Source organism: Convolutriloba macropyga, chromosome 9 (genome assembly GCF_964194025.1).
Source record: "Convolutriloba macropyga chromosome 9, txConMacr16.3, whole genome shotgun sequence".
Taxonomy (NCBI): Eukaryota; Metazoa; Xenacoelomorpha; order Acoela; family Convolutidae; genus Convolutriloba; species Convolutriloba macropyga.
Window position 1 is genome coordinate 57,705,705 of NC_134476.1, and position 3,790 is coordinate 57,709,494.

At 44.4% G+C, this 3,790-nt stretch overlaps 1 protein-coding gene across 1 annotated transcript; it reads right to left on the reverse strand.

Moving 5' to 3' along the window:
* Nucleotides 1-2,101: 2,101 nt before the first annotated feature.
* Nucleotides 2,102-3,028, reverse strand: LOC142346277 (uncharacterized). Its single transcript, XM_075398791.1, has one exon. It carries the CDS (start codon nt 3,026-3,028, stop codon nt 2,102-2,104), a length of 927 nt encoding a protein of 308 aa, XP_075254906.1.
* Between the last annotated feature and the right edge of the window lie 762 nt (nt 3,029-3,790).

A 3,790-nucleotide genomic window follows, 5' to 3' on the forward strand; every position in this document is an offset into this window, starting at 1 on the left:
AAAAATTTGCTTTGTTATGTCTGTTATAAAGTCCTATAACTTATATCAGCCAAATATGTGGTTCACTAACAGAGAACTATTTATTTATTTAAAGCTGCTACTAATATCCAGTAATCCGATCCCGTAGGCGGTGTCGCCGCAAGAGTGCGCCCTGTTGAGATGCTGGTTGGTCAGATCCCCCGTTGCAGAGCCTGCTTGTGTGTCTTTTGATTGTGTTAAAACGACCTGCTGCTCAGCTGTATACCTCATTCCAGGTGGTTAGAAAAAATTCAACTTTTCTCAGAAGTTCTAAAATTCCTCGCAAGAGTGAAAGAGTGGAGTCCTATCAGTCCGAATCCATTGGGAAATTCGATCTTCCGGTGTTCGCAAAGGTCAGTTTTTAAATATTTTTTAATGCATGATTGCATGTAGGCAGCATTGATGCCAACTAATAGCGCGGGAGACCCCTGCATTTTCTCGGTAGCTTTTATGAACTTTTTGTTAATCATGGAAACATCAAAGTACATGTAATGATTGTCCGCTCTCGTTGCGATAACTTTCAGAACGATCAATACTCAAAGTCTTAAAAGAACTAATAAGAAATCAAGGCGCAATTTGTTGAGATCAGCAATATATCGGAACAAAGTCGATATAGCAAGCAGAAGCCTGTTTCGGTACAGGAAATTCAAATTTTGTATTTCACAACGTATAAGACTCAACGTATAAGACTCAACGCATAAGACTCACGACGTACGTAAGATTTACTGCATCTGACAACTAGCAAGGTTGTCGGCAAAACCTAATTGCTGCTCTTTTCCAGGTCCGAATAGGTCAAAATGCTATCAATTTGTTCTCTGGATTCCATTTATATAAAAGAAGAGTTTTGGTTCTACCGGGGTTCGATCCGCAACCTATAGATTAAGGAGCCTAGGTCCTAACCATTAGGCTATATACCATTTGGAACAATCTGTGCAAACAATGAAGTAATATGCTCTTTCATTTACGCTTACAGGCAATTGCGTCAACGTCTTCAGGCCTCAAAACTGATGATTCGAAATTTTGTTTGAATTTGAGCGAACCGTGCGATGCCGTCCTTACCATAGCGTAGACTCAAAATGCGGGCCAGTGGATAATAGCCTCTAGGGCTGTCGCTATCGATTATCCAAACTAGGTCACCGGTTTTCAGGATTTCATCGGCCCGAGTCTTCCATTTGCAACGATGGTTCAATGGAGGAACATACTCTTTTAACCATCGTTTCCAAATGGCATTAGAGTAAGCTTGCGCTCTGGCGTATCGCTTTCGGTGACTGAAATCATCGACAGCGTTGAGTGAAGGGAGGCAAGTACTGCGATTCCCCAAAAGAAAATGGTTTGGCGTTAATGCATCTAAGTTGTTGGCATCGGAACTTACGGAAGTCAATGGCAGGTTGTTTAGTGACTGTTCCGCCAGACAGAAAGTACCGGGGAAAGTTTCGTCCGTAAGCCGACGACTGCCAATGATCGCGTGAAGTGTTCCCTTGAAACTCTGCACTAGCCTTTCCCGAACACCTCCGTAGTGCGGCAAGGCAGGCGGATTAAACTTCCACTTGAGTCCCATTTGTGCCAGCTCTGAAGCAACTTGCTGTTTGTCCAAGTTTAGAAAACATAGCAACAATTCTTTATCTCTACCAACAAAGTTATTGCCAGTGTCGGAACAAATGACCAATGGCATTCCACGACGAGCAATGAAGCGTTCAATACCCATAACACATGAATTTGTATCCATTCGAATGTGCAATCTCAACATGAACGGCTCGGGTTGTGAAAAAGGTGAGCAAGAGACCCCACCTTATCTCAGAGTAGCGACGGAGTGTGACGTGAAACGGACCGACTTTTGTCAAGGTCGGACAAGTGAAGGCAGGACGTTCGGACGGAAGACGAGCCATCATAGGTTGAACGGGCTTAGTGCTTCGTTTTCTGCAAAGAACACAATTAAAACGAATCGAACGGAGGATTGAACGAAGCTTCATAAGAGCATACTGCTGTTGGGCAAGTGCGCGAAGATAATCGTTACCTTCATGATAATTTTTGAGGTGCATATGGCGTAAGAAAACGTACACCAGTGGGTGTCGACCGTCGAGGATTATGGGTGCATCAAATTGAACTCGAGTTCAGTGAAGCGCTTAATTCGGCCACTGGAACGGAGCAGGCCACCGGCTCCGATAAACGGAGAATAAGAAGCAATAGGGCTTCTTTTACTGATTTTCTTTGAAATGCAGAGTTGCATAAGCTCAATTGGGAAAGACTCTGCTTGTGTGAGAAGCTGCAGTGTTTTTTCTGCTGCGGTAATTTCCTCAGGTTCTACTATGTTTCCATCTAGAGATCGGTAGGTAGCCTGCCGTGGAAGAATACGTAGGACATATGCAACGATTCGAAGAGGTTTTGGATACGAACTGTATTTGCACAGATGAATGCCGAAATCTGAATTTAAAGAGTTGGTTTTTAGTGTTGAACAGTTGTCCAAAGGGTTGGGATCAGCTGTTTGACGCTTCAACTTGATGTTTGACACCTCTTCGTTGTCCGGGCGGAACGGAAAGTCAGATGTGCGAAGAAAATCAGGACCACGTAACCAAATGCTGTTCTGCAACACCTCCGAGGACAATCCCCTCGTGCCGGCGTCGGCCAGGTTGTTCTGCGTTGCCACGTGACGCCATTGATCGACTGTTGTTTCCTCTAGAAACACGGAGACACGATTCGCGACAAATATAGGCTGTTTCTCTAGGGAATTGAACCACTGATGGACTCTGGTACTTTCTGTCCACATAAACGTGCATTGAATCTGAAGGGTGAGTGTCTCGCATATTTTCTCTCTGAGGCGGGATGCCAGCAAAATCGCTTCGAGTTCGAGTTTAGGAACGGTGGGCTCTTTCATCGGAGCTACTCGTGCCTTTCCAATGACCAAGGCTAGTTCTGCTTTTTCTCCGTTGTCTGAGGAATTCACAAGAGCACCCAAAAACCTAGCTGCGCCGAACACCTCCTGTGAACTGTCACCAAAGACATGTAATTGCATCTGCTCGAACGAACCGGAGAGGTAAATCCTAGGTATTTTCATTAGCTCAAGTTTTGATAATTCTGAGCTCTAGGACTCGAAACGCTCAATCATTTCCTTTGGGAGTATATCGTCCCAGCTCTGACCGTGAAGTCGCCAGACATCTTTGAGAAGGAGTCGCGCTTTCACAGTAAAAGGGGAAACAAGCCCAATTGAGTCAAATATTTTTGATACAATACTCAAAACCAACCTTTGTGTAACAGCTTTCGAGGCATCACATATTGTTTCGCGGCTAACAACTAGTGTGTCATTTACATGATCCCACTTCAAACCTAGAACGTGAGATGATGACTCCTCCATTGAGGCCCCTATTTATTTTGGAACCTGTTCAACTGATTTACCTCCAGCTCCTCGAGGAGGCCAGGGACATTAATGATGAACTTAGTCATCTTGACACCTCCCCTGGTCAGTATTTGGATCAAATCGCGCAATATTTTTTGTACTATGACGGGTGACTACATTGAATCAAGGTAATCATCCATATAAAATTTTTGGGCGAACGGCTTGCGCCGCCTCGGGAAAATCCGATTTATTGTCTCTCGCGGTACGCAAAAACGAATAATTAGCGCAAGTTGGTGAATATGTGTCTTGTGTACTGGTATACCTCAATGGTCATTGAGGGATCTTCCCGCCACAGGAGACGCAAAACTGACTGTTCGGCAGGCAAAACACCTACTTGTAAGAACATACCCTCAATATCAGCGGAAATAGCGAATTGATGCT